The sequence below is a fragment of the Pseudophryne corroboree genome, chromosome 1 (assembly GCF_028390025.1).
Source record: "Pseudophryne corroboree isolate aPseCor3 chromosome 1, aPseCor3.hap2, whole genome shotgun sequence".
NCBI classification, from domain to species: Eukaryota; Metazoa; Chordata; class Amphibia; order Anura; family Myobatrachidae; genus Pseudophryne; species Pseudophryne corroboree.
In genome coordinates this window covers 284,806,073-284,828,950 of record NC_086444.1, presented here as the reverse complement: position 1 = coordinate 284,828,950, position 22,878 = coordinate 284,806,073, and the positions used below count along the sequence as shown (strand labels likewise).

General features: G+C 49.1%; 1 protein-coding gene across 1 annotated transcript in view; it reads right to left on the bottom strand.

Annotated features, from left to right (window-relative positions):
* VSIG10 (V-set and immunoglobulin domain containing 10) overlaps positions 1–22,878 on the bottom strand; it is a 125,745-nt gene that overhangs the window by 86,971 nt on the left and 15,896 nt on the right. Inside the window, exon 2 of the mRNA XM_063964324.1 lies at positions 4,163–4,438. Coding sequence (XP_063820394.1) covers positions 4,163–4,438 — 276 coding nt within the window. The remainder of the gene's footprint in view (positions 1–4,162; positions 4,439–22,878) is intronic.

Sequence of the window (22,878 nt, the reverse complement as noted above, 5' to 3'; positions counted from 1 at the left end):
CCTCAGCCCAGCCCCGTGAAGTGGGGGCTCTTGCCTCAGCCCAGCCCCGTGAAGTGGGGGCTCTTGCCTCAGCCCAGCCCCGTGAAGTGGGGGCTCTTGCCTCAGCCCAGCCCCGTGAAGTGGGGGCTCTTGCCTCAGCCCAGCCCCGTGAAGTGGGGGCTCTTGCCTCAGCCCAGCCCCGTGAAGTGGGGGCTCTTGCCTCCGCCCAGCCCCGTGAAGTGGGGGCTCTTGCCTCCGCCCAGCCCCGTGAAGTGGGGGCTCTTGCCTCCGCCCAGCCCCGTGAAGTGGGGGCTCTTGCCTCAGCCCAGCCCCGTGAAGAGGGGGCTCTTGCCTCAGCCCAGCCCCGTGAAGAGGGGGCTCTTGCCTCAGCCCAGCCCCGTGAAGAGGGGGCTCTTGCCTCAGCCCAGCCCCGTGAAGAGGGGGCTCTTGCCTCAGCCCAGCCCCGTGAAGAGGGGGCTCTTGCCTCAGCCCAGCCCCGTGAAGAGGGGGCTCTTGCCTCAGCCCAGCCCCGTGAAGAGGGGGCTCTTGCCTCAGCCCAGCCCCGTGAAGAGGGGGCTCTTGCCTCAGTTCAGCCCCGTGAAGAGGGGGCTTCTGCCTTAGATCAGCCCAGTGAAGAGGGGGCTTTTGCCTTAGTTCAGCCCAGTGAAGAGGGGGCTTCTGCCTTAGTTCAGCCCAGTGAAGAGGGGGCTTCTGCCTTAGTTCAGCCCAGTGAAGAGGGGGCTTCTGCCTTAGTTCAGCCCAGTGAAGAGGGGGCTTCTGCCTTAGTTCAGCCCAGTGAAGAGGGGGCTTCTGCCTTAGTTCAGCCCAGTGAAGAGGGGGCTTTTGCCTTAGTTCAGCCCCGTGACGAGGGAGCTTTGAGCATTATGTCAATCTCAGAAGAAGAATCTAGCACTCTCGTTTCTCACAACACAGGCCATATATCTAGACACATAGGCACTGTTGTAGTCCTGGGTTCCAATTCTACTACTAACTTGTTGGCTCACGATTTGGGTACAGCCCAGTCCCCCAGGACTTCCAGGAAGGACCAAATCCAAAAAGTACCATCCAAGCCTCTAATCAAAGTTCAGTTAGGATCATCATATATTTCTGACCAGTCTCCTGAAAGTCTGTCCCCTCCTCAGTGTCCTGATGATCCATCTCCAGTGTTTCCAGAAAATCAAGTTTCCACTTCACAGAATTCATCCAACGCTCCATCTTTGGATTACTTTGATGGAGATTTAACGCAATACTACGCACTAGTTAATAGATATGTTTCTATGATGGAGACAGATCTTTCCCTCGGAATTACTCCATCCAACATAGTTAAACTTTTATTCCTGACCTTCAGAGGAGAAGCCGCGGCTTGGGCTAGTCCACTAATTGAGACCAATGACCCAGTTCTTCTCAATCTTGTGACCTTCAGTGAAATGGTAATTAAGAAATTCAATTCATGGTCTTACCAGTCTTCAGTCCCAATTGAGGTTCCTGCCCAGCCGGGGTCATCTAATGTTCCTATCTATCTTGATTCATCCGAGAATCCTGTTGCCAGCTTAGAGACTCCAGCAATCAGCTTACCTGTTGGTTTTCTTCAGCTCCAGTCTATTGTTCCTACTGGGAAATCCACAAAATGGAGAAAGAAGAAAAAGGGAAAAATCTAAGTTGAACGCCTCTGTTGGACTTCCTTGGCAGCATAAGGATACCCTGATATGCCCTCTACCTTTTGATTCAGACTCTAACATGTGTTGAGCATCTGGAATCCGCTCCTTAGGGAGGGGGTACTGTCACAATCCCATGTAGTTTCTCCTCCATGCCTGGGGTGGCGCTCTCTGCTCCGGTGTTCAGAGTGCTGCTCTGTATCTGCAGCTTGATTAGTGGCTGCTGCCACAGCTGTGAGCAGCACCTGTGCTCACTACTTAGGCCAGCCACACAGGCTCCCTGTTGCCAGTTCATCGAGTCAAGACTGTTACAGCTCCTGGTCCTGGTCATGCTGATCTCTGCTGCTAAATCGACCAAAGAACTGCCAGTGCTCTCGTTCCCGGCGAGTTTCTCCGCAGTCTACCCCAGTGTCTCCGGTGCTTCCAGCATTAACTGCTGCACAGCTTCCAGCGTTCTCAAGCAGCTTCTGGACTTTAATGTGTCTCGGTCATCAGTGTGCTGGGAGTCAGTGTCTGCATCAGAGTCTTTAAGTATCATTTTCAAGTTCCTAGAATTATCAGTGTCTCCAGTCTCCGTGTACTACTCTGCAAACCACCAGTGTCTTTAATTGTCATTCTCGAGTTCCTGGAATCATCAGCGTCTCCAGTCACCATTTACTACTCTGTAAACCACCAGTGTCTTTAACCATTATTCTCAAGTTCCTTGAATCATCAGCGTCTTCAGTCATCGCTTACAACTTTGCAAATCATCTGTGTTTTCAATCATCATTCACAAGTTCCTTAACTCATCAGCATCTTCAGTCACCATTTACAAGTCTGCAAATCACCAGTGTCTTCAATCATCATTCACAAGTTCCTTAACTCATCAGCACCTTTAGTCACCGTACACAAGTTTACAAATCATCAGTGCCATCCTGTGTTCCAGTTACAGTGCAGTCCTGCAGTCCAGCTACAGTGCAACCCTGGTACGTGCATACTCTACCACAGTCTACATCATTCTCATGTACTCAGTTTCCTGGCATCCCATGTCTCCTCAGTTTTCCCTTTGTGTTCTCTAGTTATTCCTGCTTTATATTTATTGTTTACAGTTGTACGTTGCTTTAATAAACTAGTTATTATTCCGTGAACCTCAGTCCCTGCTAATATGTTTTCACACTGGGAGATCCAAACGAATTCTGACAGGTGTGCTCCTTCCCTCACGGAATACCCTTTTGGTGTACTATACTGACACTTAGCGGAAGACCCAAAGCGTGGCCTCCATACCCTATGAACCCTGGGCCTTGGTTAGATACAGTTAGTTCTGCTCATAGCTGAATAACAGTACAAAACTCTTAAGCATGTCTTCATCTCCAGACTACAAATGATAAACTTAGCATGAGCAAACTAGCTTCAAAAAAATGGAAGGGCAGGAAGGCACCTAACATTTTTAGTACACATCAATTTTGAGGGTTGGGTATGGAATTCTGACAGTGATGATTCCGGTGGTCATAATACGGACAGCGGCATCCTGACTGTCAGAATCCCAACACTGTTTAGTAAGTATACTAAGCCTAACCCTTGCCCTCCACCTAACCATTCTTACCCGCAGCCTAAACCTAACCCTCTGCACCTGCAGCCTCTTCCTATACCCTCCTCCCCTCCACCCCGCAGCCTAACCCTAACCGGCATACTTACTTTGAGTAAGCTGTCTGTTGGGATTCCAGTGCCAGGATTTTGAGCAGTGTCAGGATTCTGGCGCCGGTCTTCTAACCGCCGTCATCCCATCCAACTACATGCCAACTACATCACCAGTTTTGTAAATGTATATGTTGAAATTATAGTGGCACTTCAGAAATGTATTTGGCTTGTAATGATGAAACATCTGTAATGTTAAAAAAACAATTGCTTGCCCCTGTTCTAAGGAGTGCAGAACTGCAAACAACTATCTACTATTTGTAGAGAAATACATTTATATGACATTATACTCTCAAAACTCAATCTTAAAGTGAATGTGTGAACCACACACTGTGGGTTCATCTTGTTTCTGACGTGCAGGTATTTTCCTATTTCTATGTGCTAGTTTATAGCAAGTTTGCACCTTGGGTTGTGCTGACAGAGACACTTGTTCGCACAGCATATACAATTAATGCACAATATAAATTCTATTTGTAGCACCCATATAATAGTGAACACCATAATAAACTTGCAATTAAAACTTGATTCAGACAATGCATTGTAAGCTGTGCAATCATGAGGGCTTGTTGCTTTAAATCATGCATAAACAGTTTAGTCTAGAGCAGGGGTTCTCAAACTCGGTCCTCAGGACCCCACACAGTGCATGTTTTGCAGGTAACCCAGCAGGTGCACAGGTGTATTACTTACTCACTGACACGTTTTAAAAAGTCCACAGGTGGAGCTAATTATTTCACTTGTGATTTTGTGAGGAGACCTGCAAAACATGCACTGTGTGGGGTCCTGAGGACCGAGTTTGAGAACCTGTGGTAGAGTAACTAGAAAATTAGATATTGTTGCTTATGTACTGTGCTTACTTGTGATTCTCAGATATACATTAGGTGCAGAATTTGCTGTTTGCGAACAATCCCTGCACCCATAGTTTCCTCCATCTTCACTGCTTAGCTGTGTTATTAGAAGAGAACTCCCGTTCCATCTTGAGAACCTGGCATCCGAGGAGTTGTTTGTGTCACAGCCCAGTAGTTCTTGTGTGGGACTCTCCATAAACCAGGCCACATCTGTTTTATTCTCTGCCACAGTACTGCAGGTGAGAACTATCTGTCCACCCAACTCTCCAGTAATGTTCAGTGAGGCTGCAAATATGTGACAATAGAAGATCTGAGACAAATTGATGTGGATAATGAAGGAAAAAAGAAACACAATTCTGAATTTAAAAATAAAATCATTTGTAACATTTGAAGGTAGAGCAGCAATGGGGGTCATTCCTAGTTGATCGCTCGCTAGCATCTTTTTGCAGCGCTGCGATCAGTTAGTCGCCGCCTATGGTGGAGTGTATTTTCGCTTTGCAAGTGTGCGAACGTTGTTGAAGCTGACGGCACAATTTTTTTCTCAGTTTCTGAGTAGCTCTGGACTTACTCAGCCGCTGCGATCACTTCAGCCTGTACGGTCCCGGAACTTACGTCGGACACCAGCCCTGCAAACGCTTGGACACGCCTGCGTTTTTCCAAACACTCCCAGAAAACGGTCAGTTGGCACTCACAAACGCTCTCATTCTGTCAATCACCTTGCGATCGGCTGTGTGAATGGATTCTTCGTTAAATCCATCGCCCAGCACCAATCCTCTTTGTACCCGTATGACGCGCCTGCGCATTGCGGTGCATACGCATGCTCAGTTTTGCCAAGATTTAACCTGATCGCAGCGCTGCAAAAAGTTGCTAGCGAGCGATCAACTCGGAATGACCCCCAATGTGCTTTAGATTTGTTATTATTGATTTTATCATTTTTGCTCCCCTCCATTTGGGGGTAAATGTAATAATGTGCAAGTTGCCGGAGGGGCGGGACTTCGGGTGAGAATGCCTGTATGTTTAAAGTGGCAAGTCCTGCACCTCCAGCAACTCGAACTCTATTACATTTACCCCCTGTATTTACATACATTTTTGCAGTAGTTTTGTTTTCACTGTAAAACCTTTACACTCATCTGTAACCCGTGGAACACAGACATTTTGGCACCCTGACTGCTTTATATTCAGAACTAGATGTTTGATTAGAATGCAAATATGAAGCTCTTGTTCAGAACAGGCCACTTTTGATAAATGCCACTTGCATGGCAGCATTTGATGTAATGTTTTACTAGGTGGGTACTCATGGCATGGTGAAAACCAGTGCTGAGAGAGATGCCCACAGTTCTCCCTTTTTGAGGCTCGTCAATGTAAGAAAGGAATTTTCTGCTCTGCCTTTTAAATTCTGCAGGAACAGCTTTACTAATCAGTATACAGAGTGTCCTTATGTTAAGCAGTATCCTTTATTCTACTGTGTTCCTTGCTTTCTGTACATTTCTATTCAGACAGTAGTGCTGTTATATCACAGATCTACAGAAATAAACCACTGTGTCTGCTTATCTAAAGACAATGCTAGAAAGCATAGAAGCTACAATGAAAAAGCAATGTAATAAAGGCTAATTCCATTTTCAAGTAAATGAGTAATCGGCTGCGGCTAACCACCACCCTAGTGCCCAGGGGCGGATTGGGATCGAATACCAGCCCGGGAAATTTATGGAAGCAGCCCAAATGTGGGCGGACTCTGTTGAGGGGGAGGGGCCTGTCAAGAGGTTGGGGTCACTCCTCAGAGGTCCTGATTCTGAGATAGACACAGTTGGGGCCTCCTTTGTTTTACGTTATGCTATTGTTTACCTGTGACTGTGGCCCTCATTCTGAGTTGATCGCTCGCTAGCTACTTTTAGCAGCCATGCAAACGCACTGTCGCCACCCACGAGGGAGTGTATTTTCGCTTTGCAAGTTTCCGATCGCATGTGCAGCCGAGTGACGCAAAAACATTTTGTGCAAAACAAGACCAGCCCTATAGTTACTTATCCTGTGCGATGATTCTAGCGAGATTGACAGGAAGAGGGCGTTTCTGGGTGTCAACTGACCATTTTCTGGGAGTGTTTGGAAAAACGCAGGCGTGGCCGGGCGGGTATCTGACGTCATTACCGTGTCACTCGTCGCAGCAATCATCGCACAGGATGAGTAACTACAGGGCTGGTCTGGTTTTGCACAAAATGTGTTTGCAGGCGCTCTGCTGCACAGGCGTTCGCACTCCTGCAAAGCGAAAATACACTCCCCTGTGGGTGGCGACTATGCGTTTGTACGGCTGCTAAAAACTGATAGCGAGCGAACAACTCGGAATGACCCCCTACATACGCAGCCACCGCATTACATTTGTAGACACCGCATAAATAGTCCCATCATCATGGACAGACATTGGGCAGCTTTAGGGCTGAAGGACGTTGCATTAGAGATTGTCCCAGGGCTGGCTGTGAGTGCTGCCTGGTCAGCTGGCATCCTGAGAACAAGGTACATCCTGCTCCTGTCCAGTCCCCAAACCATACACTGTGACCGGGGACACCCTCTCTGCTGGGTCCCCTTCAGTGCTCAGTCGCCGCTCTGGCCAGTTCAGTGAGAGTGCGGGAGCTGGGGTGGCAGTGGGTGTAGTGAACCTGGCTCCGAACATCGCTTTGCTGCTGCTCCTGGGCCGGGCTCATGGAAGAGACCTTTGGTCGGGGCCAGGGAAAGGATGCTGCTGGGCTGGTTAACTTTCTCTATGTCCCCCATTGGTAGAAAAGCTTCCCCACTTTTCACAGCTAGTGGCACCTGGTGCCCGCTAACCTAACTTCCGGATTGCATTTTAATGAACCACAAGTACTGGAAGCAGTGTGAGCCAGCCCAGCCTGAGTGTGAATCGGCCTGGCTGAGGGGAGTATGGGACCAGACCATCGGACTCTGTCATGGTGTCCTGGTGGGCCAATCCGCCCCTGGTAGCTGCACTCCCTGCACCTATGATAGCTACACCCTGTATATAACACATGTAACTGTGACAGGGAAGGTGGCCCCTCTCAGCTGTGGGTCCCAAAGCAGCTGCACCTATGGTAGCTACACCCTGTATATAACACATGTAACTGTGACAGGGAAGGTGGCCCCTCTCAGCACTGGGCCCCATAGCAGCTGCACTCCTCGCACCTATGATAGCTATACCCTTGTATATAACACGTGTAACTGTGACAGGGAAGGTGGCCCCCCTCAGCACTGGGCCCCATAGCAGCTGCACTCCCTGCACCTATGATATTACACCCTGTATATAACACATGTAACTGTGACAGGGAAGGTGGCCCCTCTCAGCTCTGGGTCCCATAGCATCTGCACTCCCAACACCTATGGTAGCTACACCCTGTATATAACACATGTAACTGTGACAGGGAAGGTGGCCTCTCTCACCTCTGGGCCCCATAGCAGCTGCACTCCCTGCACCTATGGTAGCTACGCCCTTGGCGAGCCCGCATGGGGCTCTGTTGCACTCGTACCCCCACTGGCAATCTGGTGGCCAGGATCCCGGTATCAGGATGTTGACGGCTGGGCCGGTTGCACAATCCCAACGCATGATAGAGCATATGGTACTTGCCTATTCTCCCGCAATGTCTTGGAGACTCCAGGATAGCAGGCACCAAGGTGTATGCATATCTTCAGTAACGCCTCCGTTCCACACGCTGATGCCCACTTCCTGTGTGAAGTGACCAGTCCAGGCGAGCTGATGATGCTATTCCTGCTGAATCCCATCATTATGGCCCCTTCCCCCGCTTTACAATGATGTATCGTGGCTTTATATACTGTGCCTTGATGATGCGATTCTGCTGTCATGCCCCTGCACTGCCCACATGGTTGCGTCATACCCCTCCCAACTGGCAGCCAAGAACTTGGTAAGTGTGTGATATCTGGTCCCTGTAGCTCACCTGCAAAAAAGTATCTATTTTTTAACCATTTCATCACCCCCACATCCACTGCATACAATGGGATCTATGTACTAAGCCTTGGAGAGAGATAAAATGGATGGAGATAAAGTACCAGCCAATCAGCTCCTGACATTTTTCAAACCCAGCGTATAATATGACAGTTAGCAGCTGATTGGCTGGTACTTATCTCCGTCCACTATATCTCTCGCCAAGGCTTAGTAAATAGACTCCAGTATTTGTAACGAGCCCCAGTGCTTTAGCCTACCAAGCACCCACCACCACCACCAATTTTGCAACTAAACACTGTAAAGCATGAGAGGACATGGGCTGTTATCCGATGTCTCCACTGTACAGCTGGCCACACGCAGGCCCACCCCGCCTCTGGAGCTGCGGCCCAGGATTATTCACCAATTTGACCTCACACTTGGATGGCAAACCTGACATGGACCAGTAAAACAGCCCCATGGGGTTTCTGGGGGATCTATGGGGACAATTCAGACCTGATTGCTCGCTAGCTGTTTTTTGCAGCCCTGCGTTCACATAGTGGCCGCCCAACGGGGAGTGTATTTTGTGCGATCGCATGTGCAGCCGAGCGGTACAAAAAGATTTTGTGCAGTTCCTGAGTAGCCCAGGACTTACTCAGCCGCTGCGATCACTTCAACCTGTCCGGGACCGGAATTCACATCAGACACCCGCCCTGCAAACGCTTGGGAACGTCTGCGTTTTTCCAACCACTCCCAGAAAACGGTCAGTTGACACCCACAAATACCTTCTTCCTGTCAATCTCCTTGCGATCGCCCATGCAAATGGATTCTTTGCACAAACCCATCGCAGAGCAGCGAACCGCTTTGTACCTGTGCAACGTCCCTGCACATTGCAGTGCATACGCATGCGCAGTTCTGACCTGATGGCAGCGCTGCAAAAAACGCTAGCGAGCGATCAGGTCTGAATTAGGCCCTATAAACACTGTGTTATGTGCACATTAAGTGGTATAAATGAAAATGTATGGAACATGAGTAATTAACATGAATTAAAAACAAATCATCACATTATAATGAAGTCCAGTATACATGACAGAATGGGAGTTGTAGTGCACCAAGGACCTCCTAGACAGATCCGCACATGACATTCCACCATGCACTGGGCTCAGCCACCAAGCATCCCTGGAACTTGTTATAAAATGTTGCCAAGTATGACAGTCACACATCAAAGTAACTCTAAGTGTATCTAGTATATAAAAGCGAAAATCCGTCATTCTGTCTTTCTATACATATCCACAGTTTATAAGCGACGGTCGTGAAATTTTCCATACGAGCGTATTAAAACACAGCGGAGGCAACAAAAACAATTAGAAATCCCTAACACTCCCAGGGGGGTAGACAGCAGCACAGAGTATATCACGAGACAGCATAACTCCGGAATTGCTGGAGCAATGTACTAAAAAATTGGTATACATATACTTTACAATCTGGGAACAAACACTGTGGGAGGAAGACACCCCTAGCACCCCTAGGGATGAGGCAGCAGCACTGAGTATTTCAGCAGACAGCATAACTCTGGAATGCCTGCAGCAATTTACAACAAACTTGGTACACATATGACTTTCACTTTGGAAACAAACACTGTGGGGGTTAGACACCCCTAGCACCCCTATGGGTGGGACAGCAGCACAGAGTATGTCAGCAGACAGCATAACTGTGGAAGGCCTGAAAAAATTTACACCAAACTTGGTACACATCTGACTTACAATCTGCAAACAAACTCTGTGGGGGTTAGACACCCCTAGGAGTGGGACAGCAGCACAGAGTATGTCAGGAGACAGCATAACTCCCGAATGCCTGTACCAATTTACAACAAACTTGGTTCACATATGACTTGCAAGCTGGGAACAAACACTGTGGGGGCAAGACACCCCTAGCACCCCTAGGGGCGAGGCAGAAGCACAGAGTTTTTCAGCAATCAGCATAACTCTGGAATGCCTGGAGCAATTTACACCAAACTTGCTACACATATGACTTAAACTCTGGGAACAAACACTGTGAGGGTAACACACCACTAGCACCCCTAGGGATGGGCCAGCAGCACACACTATATCAGGACATGCATGATATCTCAGTGATGAAAGGGCTGCATGTGACAGGGCCAGTGACATGATGTGAGGAGGGGAATTGCGGCAGCAGGAAGCCACAGACTGAGAGTTGTATAGTGGGAAGAACAGGGTCCATTGGGGGACCAAAAAGGGGTGCGGGCACTACACAAAGTGCATCAGGGAAGCAAGATATGCCTATATACTAGATCTCCAATCAACGTAAATTAACAAACTATCATTCTAATTTACCAGCCTCATCCTGTACCAAAACATGGGTATTCAGCCATCTACAATGTTGTTTATACTGTGTGTTTAATATTTACATTTATTTTTGTAAACAGACATTCTTAAAATCCGGGGCACCGCCGAGTACCCCAGCAAGTATATACTAAATCATCTGTCACAGTAGCAATATTCTGAGCATATTGGAAGTCTCGCAACAGAACATTTATAGATGGAGTTTAAGATCATACATGTTAACATTCAACAATATGCTATGTCGGCATGCCCTCTTATGGAGTCTATATAAGTCATTAGCAAAACCAAATGCTCCGTCTACATAAAGTACAGCGCAGGCACAAGGTCGTCATGCAGTAAGTGATATGCCAGCCAGTCTCTTATACCTCCCTTTTGATGCTTGATCCAAATAATTTATCACCAGTGTCGTAGCTAGACATTTTAGCGCTGTGTGCAAGAAACACCATCGGCGCCCCCCCACATTTAAAACAGGGCCAGTGCGCGCCACTGGTGCGCACCAAAAATGTAGGGGGGGTGTCTTCATGGGAAAGGGGCGTGACCACAAAATAATACCAAATTATATTATGCTGCACAGTAGTTTTCATTATTCAAATTACGCCGAACAGTAGTGCCACTTACACACACATTACAGTAGGCAGAGCTCCCTTTTACACCTTACGGCAGGCAGAGCTCCCTTTTACACCTTACGGCAGGCAGAGCTCCCTTTTACACCTTACGGCAGACAGAGCTCCCTTTTACACCTTACAGCAGACAGAGCTCCCTTTTACACCTTACAGCAGACAGAGCTCCCTTTTACACCTTACGGCAGACAGAGCTCCCTTTTACACCTTACGGCAGGCAGAGTCACCATTTACACCTTACGGCAGGCAGAGTCACCATTTACACCTTATGGCAGGCAGAGTCCCTGTCACACATTATGGCAGGCATAGTCCCCTGTCACATATTATGGCAGGCAGAGTCCCCTGTCACATATTATGGCAGGCAGAGTCCCCTGTCACATATTATGGCAGGCAGAGTCACCATTTACACCTTATGGCAGGCATAGTCCCCTGTCACACAATACGGCAGGCAGAGTCCCTGTCACACATTATGGCAGGCAGAGTCCCCTGTCACATATTATGGCAGGCAGAGTCCCCTGTCACACCTTATGGCAGGCATAGTCCCCTGTCACACAATACGGCAGGCAGAGTCCCTGTCACACATTATGGCAGGCAGAGTCCCCTGTCACATATTATGGCAGGCAGAGTCCCCTGTCACACATTATGGCAGGCAGAGTCACCATTTACAGAGTCCCCCGTCCTCCTCCGCTGAAATATTCTGCGATTGCCCCTGTGCCTGTCCACCTTCCCCCATTCCCTCCTCTGTCATGCTATGCTGACTTTACCTTATGGCCTGTACCAGTGGCGCAAGTTTAATCTAGATGCCCGGAGGCGGAATAGACGATGATGTGCCCCCCCCCCCTCAAAGTTCACACACAGCCACATAGGCACACACACAGTCACACATGCACACATACAGTCACATATGCGCACACACACGCAGCCACATATGCGCACACACAGTCACACATGCACACACTGTCACATATACAAAGACGGGTACATATACACACACATACATAGCGACATGCACACACACAGTCACATATACACACACACAGTCAAATATACACAGACAGCCACATACACTATACACACATAGTTATAGAGACAGCCACGGTATATACAGTCACGTAAGCACAGCCAGCCACATGTACACCAGAGCACATATACATCGACAACCACATAGGCTCACACACAGTCACACATACAAGCACAGCCATACAATGTTAAACAAGTAATACACTACTCTCCCCACCACATCGTTACTGACTCCTCACTGCACCCTGCTGAGCGGCGCCTGCTGCTCTCCTGCCCGCGGCCCACCTGCATAGTGACAGCTGTTTCCCTCTGCTCTGCACGCCTGCACACACTGTGGACGGCTTCTCAGTCAGGCAGCGGGCGGACAAGGTCCGTTGGGCAACCAGCGGCGGGCGGGGGGGGGGTGATGCCCTTCCTCGCGGCTTCCTGCAGCTGTACAGCACTCCAAGCTCCAAGTCCGGCTTGGGTAGGAGGGGAGGCGGAGCTGACATTCAGGCAGTGGCACCGCCGCTGCCGATGTCGAGTATACATTATGGTGGAGGCTGGTTGCACCCCAGGTCATCCTGCTCTGTGTGCAAGGCACACAGCGCACTTACCTAGTTACGGCCCTGTCTCCCGTCTTTACTGCATGCTAATTTCACAGGGTCCACAAATTATTACTGATATGACTGTTACTCTACTGTCCTGCTGGTGCTCCTGGCCTGCTGTATAGCAGCTAGACATATATTATATACAGCACTCTTGGGGAGATGTATCAAGCCTTGGAGAGAGATAAAGTGCAGATGTCCAAACCACCCAATCTTCTTCTGTCACTTATCTAGCACAGTACATGAAATGATACCTGTAGTTAGAGCTTAATTTGATTTGGGCAAATACTCAACTTTATCTCTCTCCACGGCTTGATACATCTCCTGGAAAATATCATGTCTTCCTTTCACTTAATTAACAAGTTACATTAATAAATTGTCTTGGGAACAGGGTAAGAAATTCACAGTATAAGATAATGTTATAAAGGGTTTCCATCTTCCAATAACTTTCTAATGGCTTGTCAATACCTCCTGGTACATTTACATTGATTTATCATTCACATTTCTTCCATGCCAGAAAGGGGCAGATTGGGAACGTATAGTGGCCTCAGGTAGGTTGTATAAGTCAGCTATAAGCGGGGCCCAACACAAACTGGGTGTTAGCAAATTGTTAGCATTACCCACAATGGTAGTAAGCAAGGCTAATGCAGCATGGTAGGCAGTCACAGCAACAGCAGGAGGATCATGTCACAGGAGGTGGAGATCACACCAGTAGCTGAGGCATTGCACTGCTAGGCAGTCACAGCACCAGCAGGAGGATCATGTCACAGGAGGTGGAGATCACACCAGTAGCTGAGGCATTGCACTGGTAGGCAGTCACAGCACCAGCAGGAGGATCCTGTCACAGGAGGTGGAGATCCCACCGGTAGGTGGGGCATTACACTGGTAGGCAGTCACAGCACCAGCAGGAGGATCATGTCACAGGAGGTGGAGATCACACCAGTAGCTGAGGCATTGCACTGCTAGGCAGTCACAGCACCAGCAGGAGGATCATGTCACAGGAGGTGGAGATCACACCAGTAGCTGAGGCATTGCACTGGTAGGCAGTCACAGCACCAGCAGGAGGATCGTGTCACAGGAGGTGGAGATCCCACCGGTAGGTGGGGCATTACACTGGTAGGCAGTCACAGCACCAGCAGGAGAATCGTGTCACAGGAGGTGGAGATCACACCGGTAGGTGAGGCATTGCACTGGTAGGCAGTCACAGCACCAGCAGGAGGATCGTGTCACAGGAAGTGGAGATTACACCGGTAGGTGAGGCATTGTACTGGAAGGCAGTTACAGCACCAGCAGGAGGATCCTGTCACAGGAGGTGGAGATCACACCAGTGGTTGAGGCATTGCACTGGTTGGCAGTCACAGCACCAGCAGGAGGATCGTGTCACAGGAGGTGGAGATCACACCAGTGGGTGAGGCATTGCACTGGTAGGCAGTCACAGCACCAGCAGGAGGATCATGTCACAGGAGGTGGAGATCACACCAGTAGGTGAGGCATTGAACTGGTAGGCAGTCACAGCACCAGCAGGAGGATCCTGTCACAGGAGGTGGAGATCACACCAGTAGGTGGGGCATTGCACTGGTAGGCAGTCACAGCACCAGCAGGAGAATCGTGTCACAAGAGGTGGAGATCACACCGGTAGGTGAGGCATTGCACTGGTAGGCAGTCACAGCACCAGCAGGAGGATCGTGTCACAGGAGGTGGAGATCACACCAGTAGGTGGGGCATTGCACTGGTAGGCAGTCACAGCACCAGCAGGAGAATCGTGTCACAGGAGGTGGAGATCACACCGGTAGGTGAGGCATTGTACTGGTAGGCAGTCACAGCACCAGCAGGAGGATCCTGTCACAGGAGGTGGAGATCACACCAATGGTTGAGGCATTGTACTGGTTGGCAGTCACAGCACCAGCAGGAGGATCGTGTCACAGGAGGTGGAGATCACACCAGTGGGTGAGGCATTGCACTGGTAGGCAGTCACAGCACCAGCAGGAGGATCATGTCACAGGAGGTGGAGATCACACCAGTAAGTGAGGCATTGTACTGGTTGGCAGTCACAGCACCAGCAGGAGGATCCTGTCACAGGAGGTGGAGATCACACCAGTAGGTGAGGCATTGAACTGGTAGGCAGTCACAGCACCAGCAGGAGGATCCTGTCACAGGAGGTGAAGATCACACCAGTAGGTTAGGCATTGCACTGGTAGGCAGTCATAGCACCAGCAGGAGGATCCTGTCACAGGAGGTGGAGATCACACCAGTACAGTAGGTGAGGCATTGCACTGGGAGATCACACCAGTAGGTGAGGCATTGTACTAGGAGATCACACCAGTAGGTGAGGCATTGCACTGGGAGATCACACTAGTAGGTGAGGCATTGCACTGGTAAGCAGCACACCAGTAGGTGAGGCATTGAACTGGTAGGCAGTCACAGCACCAGCAGGAGGATCCTGTCACAGGAGGTGGAGATCACACCAGTAGGTGGGGCATTGCACTGGTAGGCAGTCACAGCACCAGCAGGAGGATCGTGTCACAGGAGGTGGAGATCACACCGGTAGGTGAGGCATTGCACTGGTAGGCAGTCACAGCACCAGCAGGAGGATCGTGTCACAGGAGGTGGAGATCACACCAGTAGGTGGGGCATTGCACTGGTAGGCAGTCACAGCACCAGCAGGAGAATCGTGTCACAGGAGGTGGAGATCACACCGGTAGGTGAGGCATTGTACTGGTAGGCAGTCACAGCACCAGCAGGAGGATCCTGTCACAGGAGGTGGAGATCACACCAATGGTTGAGGCATTGTACTGGTTGGCAGTCACAGCACCAGCAGGAGGATCGTGTCACATGAGGTGGAGATCACACCAGTGGGTGAGGCATTGCACTGGTAGGCAGTCACAGCACCAGCAGGAGGATCATGTCACAGGAGGTGGAGATCACACCAGTAGGTGAGGCATTGTACTGGTTGGCAGTCACAGCACCAGCAGGAGGATCCTGTCACAGGAGGTGGAGATCACACCAGTAGGTGAGGCATTGAACTGGTAGGCAGTCACAGCACCAGCAGGAGGATCCTGTCACAGGAGGTGAAGATCACACCAGTAGGTTAGGCATTGCACTGGTAGGCAGTCATAGCACCAGCAGGAGGATCCTGTCACAGGAGGTGGAGATCACACCAGTACAGTAGGTGAGGCATTGCACTGGGAGATCACACCAGTAGGTGAGGCATTGTACTAGGAGATCACACCAGTAGGTGAGGCATTGCACTGGGAGATCACACTAGTAGGTGAGGCATTGTACTAGGAGATCACACCAGTAGGTGAGTCATTGCACTGGTAAGCAGCACACCAGTAGGTGAGGCATTGAACTGGTAGGCAGTCACAGCACCAGCAGGAGGATCCTGTCACAGGAGGTGGAGATCACACCAGTAGGTGGGGCATTGCACTGGTAGGCAGTCACAGCACCAGCAGGAGAATCGTGTCACAGGAGGTGGAGATCACACCGGTAGGTGAGGCATTGCACTGGTAGGCAGTCACAGCACCAGCAGGAGGATCGTGTCACAGGAGGTGGAGATCACACCAGTAGGTGGGGCATTGCACTGGTAGGCAGTCACAGCACCAGCAGGAGAATCGTGTCACAGGAAGTGGAGATCACACCGGTAGGTGAGGCATTGTACTGGTAGGCAGTCACAGCACCAGCAGGAGGATCCTGTCACAGGAGGTGGAGATCACACCAGTGGTTGAGGCATTGCACTGGTTGGCAGTCACAGCACCAGCAGGAGGATCGTGTCACAGGAGGTGGAGATCACACCAGTGGGTGAGGCATTGCACTGGTAGGCAGTCACAGCACCAGCAGGAGGATCATGTCACAGGAGGTGGAGATCACACCAGTAGGTGAGGCATTGAACTGGTAGGCAGTCACAGCACCAGCAGGAGGATCCTGTCACAGGAGGTGGAGATCACACCAGTAGGTGGGGCATTGCACTGGTAGGCAGTCACAGCACCAGCAGGAGAATCGTGTCACAAGAGGTGGAGATCACACCGGTAGGTGAGGCATTGCACTGGTAGGCAGTCACAGCACCAGCAGGAGGATCGTGTCACAGGAGGTGGAGATCACACCAGTAGGTGGGGCATTGCACTGGTAGGCAGTCACAGCACCAGCAGGAGAATCGTGTCACAGGAGGTGGAGATCACACCGGTAGGTGAGGCATTGTACTGGTAGGCAGTCACAGCACCAGCAGGAGGATCCTGTCACAGGAGGTGGAGATCACACCAATGGTTGAGGCATTGTACTGGTTGGCAGTCACAGCACCAGCAGGAGGATCGTGTCACAGGAGGTGGAGATCACACCAGTGGGTGAGGCATTGCACTGGTAGGCAGTCACAGCACCAGCAGGAGGATCATGTCACAGGAGGTGGAGATCACACCAGTAGGTGAGGCATTGTACTGGTTGGCAGTCACAGCACCAGCAGGAGGATCCTGTCACAGGAGGTGGAGATCACACCAGTAGGTGAGGCATTGAACTGGTAGGCAGTCACAGCACCAGCAGGAGGATCCTGTCACAGGAGGGGAAGATCACACCAGTAGGTTAGGCATTGCACTGGTAGGCAGTCATAGCACCAGCAGGAGGATCCTGTCACAGGAGGTGGAGATCACACCAGTACAGTAGGTGAGGCATTGCACTGGGAGATCACACCAGTAGGTGAGGCATTGTACTAGGAGATCACACCAGTAGGTGAGGCATTGCACTGGGAGATCACACTAGTAGGTGAGGCATTGTACTAGGAGATCACACCAGTAGGTGAGTCATTGCACTGGTAAGCAGCACACCAGTAGGTGAGGCATTGAACTGGTAGGCAGTCACAGCACCAGCAGGAGGATCCTGTCACAGGAGGTGGAGATCACACCAGTAGGTGGGGCATTGCACTGGTAGGCAGTCACAGCACCAGCAGGAGAATCGTGTCACAGGAGGTGGAGATCACACCGGTAGGTGAGGCATTGCACTGGTAGGCAGTCACAGCACCAGCAGGAGGATCGTGTCACAGGAGGTGGAGATCACACCAGTAGGTGGGGCATTGCACTGGTAGGCAGTCACAGCACCAGCAGGAGAATCGTGTCACAGGAGGTGGAGATCACACCGGTAGGTGAGGCATTGTACTGGTAGGCAGTCACAGCACCAGCAGGAGGATCCTGTCACAGGAGGTGGAGATCACACCAATGGTTGAGGCATTGTACTGGTTGGCAGTCACAGCACCAGCAGGAGGATCGTGTCACAGGAGGTGGAGATCACACCAGTGGGTGAGGCATTGCACTGGTAGGCAGTCACAGCACCAGCAGGAGGATCATGTCACAGGAGGTGGAGATCACACCAGTAGGTGAGGCATTGAACTGGTAGGCAGTCACAGCACCAGCAGGAGGATCCTGTCACAGGAGGTGAAGATCACACCAGTAGGTTAGGCATTGCACTGGTAGGCAGTCATAGCACCAGCAGGAGGATCCTGTCACAGGAGGTGGAGATCACACCAGTACAGTAGGTGAGGCATTGCACTGGGAGATCACACCAGTAGGTGAGGCATTGTACTAGGAGATCACACCAGTAGGTGAGGCATTGCACTGGGAGATCACACTAGTAGGTGAGGCATTGTACTAGGAGATCACACCAGTAGGTGAGTCATTGCACTGGTAAGCAGCACACCAGTAGGTGAGGCATTGCACTGGAAAATCACACCAGTAGGTGAGGCATTGTACTAGGAGATCACATCAGTAGGTGAGGCATTGCACTGGGAGATCACACCAGTAGGTGAGGCATTGCACTGGGAGATCACACCAGTAGGTGAGGTATTGCACTGGTAGGCAGCACACCAGGGTGACAAGTACACACATTAAATAATTAATACTACTTAATCCAACAGCAGGGGATTCCAAAGATTATCAATGACTTGGTAAAAGGTCATTATAAAATAGATCACTCTTACTGGGGTCTCATCCATTGCTAAACACCCACTGGTCTCACATCTTTCCTTGCAGTGTAAAAGAAAATATAAATCACAGTGCCTCTGTCTACCATTCCAGTGAGAGATATTCAATACAAGGAGCATCCCAGTGACCACCATACAATGCCCAAGGAGCATCCCAGTGACCACCATACAATGCCCATAGCAACCAACCAGGTTCTAGCTATCATTTTATAGAATATATTTGATAAATGATAGCTAGAAGCTCATTGGTTGCTATGGGCAACAAACTCTTTAGAAGGTTTGTTACATCTCTCCCTCGGGGCATTGCCGCAATTCCCAGCTGAGCACATATCAGGCACTTATGATGGTGCCCAAATTTCAGGTTTTCTCTCGCCCCTCCATGTTGTAACGCCGCTAGGACACGATGTGCCATTGGAGCCCCTGAACTGGCATGGCCCTGTCCGGCTCAGATTAGGCCAAAGATAAAAGAAAAAAGTTAGAACTCTCCAGCTTGGAATTCTCTAGCTCTCTATGCAAGGGCAGATAGCTGAATGAATAGATGTCTGACTGCAATGCTATAGGTAACGGGTTTGAATCCCGGGCACGTCAGCATTCCGAAATATAATAAAGGACAGTGTGACTGAACAATAAAGAGCTATCAAGTCAGGTCCATGAATGCCGTATAGCACACATGAACCTCAAAATCCCAACTAGGCCGAATTATCAAGGTCCAAGTCTTGTATGGGCCGCAAGAAAGACATATATATATATATATATATATATATAGGTAAAGCAATCAGCGGCACTCACGGCTCCCGAATGGGGAAATGAAGACACTCAGTCGTTGTTCGGTCAACGTTTCAATGTTATTCACAATAACATTTTCATCATGTCCTGATGAAAATGTTAATGTGAATAACATTGAAACGTTGACCGAACAACGACTGTCTTCATTTTCCCATTCGGGAGCCGTGAGTGCCGCTGATTGCTTTACCTATTTATGGACACCCCATTCGGGGTAGTTACTTGGAGGGCACCGGCTTATTGACTTTAGAGTTATTCTGGACGGAGTGCTGCTGACCTGTATACAATATATATATATATATATATATTTATATATATATATATATATACACACACACACACAGAATTTGGATTCAAAATCTGAATCTTGGGTTTTGGATTTCTTAAAATGGATAAAACAGCTACAATCATATAATTTTTTGCAATCCAAAACCCAAAATTTGGATTCACAAATGTGTACTCTCACATCTTCGCTCCATGCGATACAAGTCGCCGGGGCTGGGGGGTGGCGGCAGCTAGCCAGCTCCTGGTTATCCTATGGGGCCCAGATAAGGTGGGCTTCATCCCGGGGCGGAGGCCGGAGTCAGGTGGACACCACTGACCTGGTCAGCGTTCTGGCTCAATTCTCTGCCAACGGTCCACAAAATGATGCGGTAGGGGCCGCATGCGGCCTGTGGGCCATGAGTTCAACACCCCTGCTGTAAAGGTATTAGTGACAGAAGGGGTGGGGGTAGGAGACACGGACGGCCAGGAGATGCTGGTCTTCAAAAAGGGGGGAAGCTGCAAGTGAAAGTAATTAAAACAGGTAACTGACAAGTGCCGCCAACAGCGCCCCCTACTCTGCAGCGCTATGTGCGGTGCCCCCTCTGCACACACCTAGTTACGGCCCTGTGTATCACTAACAATGACATTACTGTGAAGTGAAGAAGAGATGATTAGGATGGTCACCTGTAACACACATGCAACGTTTCTGTGACAAGGAAAAACAATGGAAGAAATGTTATGGAGTCACCTTCATTGTTGTCCTAGTTGATAGGATAACAAGAAGAGTAGCTTTGGGTGGAGTGTCATGAGATGAAATGAAAACAAAAAAGTTATGTACCCTCCAGGTTCCGTTCTCAGCAGTCCGGCTGTCGGTACAATGGTGCCACATGATGCCACAGGGCACAGCCACGCTCACTGTCCACTCAACCTCTTTCCAACACGTCCAGCGGGTGTGAACAAGTCGAGTGGATGTCATTACCTATTCACTGTGAATGTCACCTTGCGGGCCCGCCTTACAGTTTTATATACGCTGGTATTGAATAATAAATTTCTAGTGCGCCACAAAAAAGACAACTCTTATTTCTTCTCCTCTTTATACGCTCATGGGTTACACAGGTTCTGTGGTTGATTAAACCAGGTGAAATGCAGACTTGAGGTCAGCCAGCCACAGAAACTGTATAATTCGTGAGTTTTCTGGTTTAATAGGATAGTATAGTTAGTATAGCTATCTCTCTCTCTCTCTCTCTCTCTCTCTCTCTCTCTCTCTCTATACACACACACACACAACAGAAAATTATTAATTCAGCTTCTTAGATAAATAGCTTTATTTCCTTATAAAATATATGCGGTGATTTAGTCTAGAAATTCCTGTCACTTATGTTTTCCCTTTACCTATATATTGAGGCACTCTGTACAACATTGCCTTATACTTCATTTTCTACACTAGTCTCATTTTTTTTTAAACTAGAAACTCATGTATATCCAGTTGTAATTGATGTAGAAAATGCATATGTAAGATAGCTGTAACTCTGTAGCTTTGCTGCTGGTTACTGTAACATCACACCTAGCTTGTGACATCACTAGCCCGTGACATCACAATGCTTCTTCCTGTAACATTCTATCTACAGCTGCTGACGTTTCCAGTTTCCATGCAGGAAGACAGGTAGGAGGAGGTAAAACCTACATACTGTAGCAGGGTATAATGGAGGGGGGTAAGGAAGACATAGGGGGTAATTCCAAGTTGATCGCAGCAGGAAATTTTTTAGCAGTTGGGCCAAACCATGTGCACTGCAGGGGGGCAGATATAACATTTGCAGAGAGAGTTAGATTTGGGTGGGTTATTTTGTTTCTGTGCAGGGTAAATAATGGCTGCTTTATTTTTACACTGCAATTTAGATTGCAGATTGAACTCACCCCACCCAAATCTATCTCTCTCTGCACATGTTATATCTGCCTCCCCTGCAGTGCACATGGTTTTGCCCAATTGCTAACAAAAATCCTGCTGCGATCAACTTGGAATTACCCCCATGGTTTTGCCCAACTGCTAACAGTGGGGGTCATTCCGAGTTGTTCGCTCGGTAAATTTCTTCGCATCGCAGCGTTTTTCCGCTTAGTGCGCATGCGCAATGTTCGCACTGCGACTGCGCCAAGTAAATTTGCTATGCAGTTAGGAATTTTACTCACGGCTTTTTCATCGTTCTGGTGATCGTAATGTGATTGACAGGAAGTGGGTGTTTCTGGGTGGAAACTGACCGGTTTATGGGAGTGTGTGAAAAAACGCTACCGTTTCTGGGAAAAATGCGGGAGTGGCCGGAGAAACGGAGGAGCGTCTGGGCGAACGCTGGGTGTGTTTGTGACGTCAAACCAGGAACGACAAGCACTGAACTGATCGCAGATGCCGAGTAAGTCTCGAGTTACTCAGAAACTGCACAGAGATGTCTTATCGCAATATTGCGAATCTTTCTTTCGCAATTTTAAGATGCTAAGATTCACTCCCAGTAGGCGGCGGCTTAGCGTGTGCAAAGCAGCTAAAAGCAGCTTGCGAGCGAACAACTCGGAATGAGGGCCAAAGTTCCTGCTGTGATCAACTTGGAATTACCCCCATGGTTTTGTCCATTAGAGAACAAATTTGCTGCTGCGATCAGGTCTGAATTAGGCCCAGTGTATGATACTAACATGATCCTAGCACTAGGGAAGATAAAACCTGGAGCAGATAACTTGGGTCTCTATGAGAAAGCATCTTGGGTTTTGGATAAAAAATCAATAAAATAGATAAATTGCAAATGAATAAAAATGAAAGTACGTAACAAAATGTAGCAGTATAATTATATACATAGTATGTCTGACCAGGAAATTCTGGTTATTTAGATCATTTGGCAAAGTTCTGGCAAAGAGATTTGCAGAGTGTCGGGTGACCGGCAAAGAGATCTGCAAAGTGTCAGTTGAAGACGACGGGAGGGGTCGCAGAGGAATTAGTGACTGGAGAATAGCATGCAGGAGGTAAGTTACCATACTTGTGTGTGTGGTGGGGGGTATTGACAGCACAGTACAAAACATAGGGTCTATGGTATGGGACAGCGGACAATACAAAACATGCAGAAGGGGGCAACTTGGTATAGCACATACAGATGGTGTGGGGGCACAATACAAAAACATAGAAATTGTGGCGTACTCTATAGGACATATAGAGGAAGGACATACACTTTTGGG